Source organism: Falco punctatus, assembly GCF_963210335.1.
Source record: "Falco punctatus genome assembly, chromosome: Z".
Taxonomy (NCBI): Eukaryota; Metazoa; Chordata; class Aves; order Falconiformes; family Falconidae; genus Falco; species Falco punctatus.
This window is the reverse complement of record NC_137586.1, coordinates 40,999,289-41,002,771: the sequence shown is the minus strand read 5'-3', so window position 1 is coordinate 41,002,771 and position 3,483 is coordinate 40,999,289. Positions and strand designations below refer to the sequence as shown.

At 65.8% G+C, this 3,483-nt stretch overlaps 1 protein-coding gene across 1 annotated transcript in view; it reads right to left on the bottom strand.

Annotated features, from left to right (window-relative positions):
• Positions 1–413: 413 nt before the first annotated feature.
• The window catches only part of FOXB2 (forkhead box B2), a 7,140-nt gene continuing 4,070 nt past the window's right edge, over positions 414–3,483 (bottom strand). Inside the window, exon 1 of the mRNA XM_080371705.1 lies at positions 414–3,483. This exon is cut by the window's right edge and continues 4,070 nt beyond it. Within this exon, the coding sequence (XP_080227831.1) occupies positions 429–1,463 (1,035 nt within the window). The 5' untranslated portion in view covers positions 1,464–3,483 and the 3' untranslated portion in view covers positions 414–428.

Here is a 3,483-nt window from a genome sequence, read left to right as displayed (position 1 = left end):
TGCAGCCCCTCCCCCACCGGTCCCCGAGTTTCGCGGGACCCCCGGTCCGGCGGCCGTGGGAGCGGGGCTCGGCGGGGAGCCCGGGCTGCACGGCCGCCCAGTGCCGCAGGCTGAGGTGGCTGGGAGACCTTCCCTCCCGGCCCCTTCCTCCGAGCCAGCCCCTTTGGCCCCGGCTGCGACTTTTCACATCACCGCTCCGCCACGAGCGATATTTAAAGACGATAAAAGCTCTTACCTGCGACCTGGCTCTCAAGTAATCTGATTGTACACAATATAAACACAGACACCAGCAGGGTTATTATAGTCACGAGATCGATCGGGTTTTAGCGCCGCACGCATGACCTGGAGCCCCGCATCCTCTCCCCTGGGAGCCTGGGGGCCTGTCTTCCCCCCCCCCCCCCCCCCCCCCCGCCCCGACCCCCTGCCCTTTAGGAGTGCACCAGGACGGAGTGGAGGGAGCCCTTGCCCTCGGGGGCGCTGCTCGCTGCCTGCTCCAGCAGCGAGGCGGCGGCCGGGGAAGCGGCGGGGCAGATCTGCGAGGCGGCGGCCGTCAGAGCGGGGATGGCCGGGGCAGCGGGCATCGCCGGCGCCGGCTTGATGGGCACCGGGACGGCGGGCATCGTCTGGGACGGCGGGTGGCAGAGCGCCTTCATGGGCACCCCGAAGGGTCCGTAGTCGGGGGAAACGGGCACGCCGGCCACGGAGTCCATCACCCCCACGTGCGGCCACATGGAGCTCACCACGCTGCTGAGCTGGCTGGGCACCGGGTAACCCAAGTGGTGCATCACCGAGGCCAGCGGCAGCCCGCCGGCCTGCAGCACACCCTTGTAATCTCTGCCGATGATGTTCTCGATGGCGAAGGGATGCTTGAAGCCCGAGGGCTGGCTGCTCCCGTAGGGCGAGAACGGCGGCAGCCTCCCCACCGCCGCGGCGGCCGCGGCGGCGGCCACGGCTGCCTCGGAGCCCGCCAGCCCCGGCACCTTGCCCGGGGGAGGCGGCGGCGGCGGCGGCGGGTGCGGGTGGAAGTAGTGCACCATATGCGGGGTTGGCGCCGGGGGCTTGCCGGGGCCGCCGCCGCCCGCCCCTCCGCCCGGCCCGCCGCCGCTGGGCAGGTGGTGCTCGGGGCGCAGGACCTTGAAGCGCTTGCGGCGGCGGAGGAAGCTGCCGTTTTCAAACATGTCCCCGCAGTCGGGGTGCAGCGCCCAGAAGCTGCCCTTGCCCGGCTGGTCGGGGCGGCGCGGGATCTTGATGAAGCAGTCGTTGAAGGAGAGGTTGTGGCGGAGGGAGTTCTGCCAGCGCTGAGTGTGCTCCCGGTAGTAGGGGAACCTCTCCATGATGAACTTGTAGATGTCGCTCAGGGGCAACATCTTCTCGGCCGAGTGCTGGATGGCCATGGCCGTCAGGGAGATGTAGGAGTAGGGCGGCTTCTGATCGCTGTACGAGCTCTTCCCTGGCCTGGGCATCGCCGCCACGCCGCAGCCCTCCCGCGGCCGCACGATCCCGCCGCGCCGAGCGCCGCTCTGCCCCGCACACGGCGGGCCCGGGGTGCCGCGGTCGGCGCTGCCCTGACCCGCCGCCGCCTCTACATCCTGGGCGCCAGCCGCCCGGCCCACGCGCGACCGCGACCTCCCCGCGGCCCCTCGGGCAGCCTCGCCCCGGGCTGCGCTCGCCTCACCGCCCCGCCCCTTGCCGGAGAGGCAGCTCCCACCCAGGCCGGGGGGCCGCGGGCGACGTGGAGCAGACAGAGGCAGCTCCCGGCCCCCGGTGGTGCCCCCGCTTTCCTCCCGGAGGCCGCCGAGTCTCCCGGGCTTCCCCGCAGCCGCCTGGCACGCTCTGCCGGAGTTAGTGCTCCGCACGCACCGAGGGCTCGGGAGCACGAAATCACCCCGAACCTCGGCAGAGGCGGGGGTAGGGGGGTGGTAAAAGCGCCCCTCTCACCGCTCAGTCCGGCGTCCCCTTAAAAGTTGGCGGCTGTCGGCGGAGGCGAGCGCCGGGAACCCGCGGGGGCAGGAGGCGAGCGGGGCGCCGGCCGGCGGGGCTGTGCCGGCGCTGCGCTCTCCGGCGCCGTTTTGTAATGATGCCCGAGTCGGGAGACCCCCGCAGCTCCTGCTCTCTTGCTATCACATGACAGCGGCTCGGGGACTTGGCGTCTCGTGGAAAAGGAGCGAGGAGCGGCTCCCCGGCTCCCCTCTCGCTCACACCTCCTCAGCATGGCGAGGTGGAGCCATGTGAGAGCGAGATCCGCTTTCAAAACACAGGGCACGGAACGGCAGCCCGAGCAGGAAAGCTCCCTCCTCCCCCTCTCCCCCTCCCAAGCCCTTTCGCAGCCGCTTTCCTCCCCCTTGGCCCCTCGCTCCCGCACAGCCCGGCTCCGAGCAGCAGGCGCCGTGGGCCTCCGAAGGTACCGCATTACCGGGCGGTGGAGAACGGGCGAGGTCTTTCCTCGTCCCAGGGGCGAGTCGTCCCAAGCATGAAATGGGCGTCAAGCTAAACCCGGGAACCAGCAACCGGGAAATGCCGGCCCTTCAGAGTAATTTCCTAACATCCCTTTCATTAAGTTGAAAAAGCTGTGCGGAGCCTAGCACAAAAACAAGGGAGACACAAAAAATCCTACGCTTTTCTGTCCAAATCGTTACGGTCAAGTTTTGTTACTGGCCGCGATGCGGCTCGTAGGGGAACAGCGAAAGAACCAGCCAAAGCATCCGTTGTACGCTTCGAGACGACCTGCTTTGCACCAGTGTTGACTTAGGCCGGTTCAGTAGTAGCAATCAATGGACAATGCAACAATTCGTATCTATCCTCCGAACGCTCTGCGTTACAGCGGGCAGGCTGTACATTTGAGCGAGAAACACGGCAGCCTGCGCTTCTCTGCTGCCGCTAGAGTTGGAAGAAACCCTGCCCAACGTAGGCACCTACTAGAGCCCGGTTAGGGAGGATGGTATAGGAGGTGTCAGCGTTAAAATGATTAGTCCGGCTTTTACTGGCTAAATAAACAAATAGGTCGAAAAAGCTTTACTACTGGAGGGGACACCCCCCCCCCTCTTCGCAGCCCACCCTTGCACGCCGGTGCCGTGGGTGACCCGCCGCGGTGTCCGCTCCCGGCCGGGTGCCAGCGGGCCCGACCCACGGTGCCGCCGCGGGGGGCGGTGTGAGCGTCAGAGCTGGCTGCCTCCCGACGGGTCAGGCGCCGCAGGTAGAAGTGGCGAACTGGAGGCAGGGGGTAAGAAAAAACGTTTCAAATCTCTACCTGTAATCTCTGCTAAAGGGGTGAAGAAAAAGACTGATGCAAATCCCTTCCTTAAGTAACGAGATTGAATAGTATTACACCTGACCCAGGGCAGTCAAGTGAAGAGCGTGATCAAAGGCAAAGGAAGAAAATAAGTAGCCAAAATTTTAGAAGCTCAAGTTTCGCGAGGAAACGCTTGCTTTAAAAAAGTTTCAGGTTATTGTCTCAAGCATTCACTATGCCTCCGAGAAACTAGG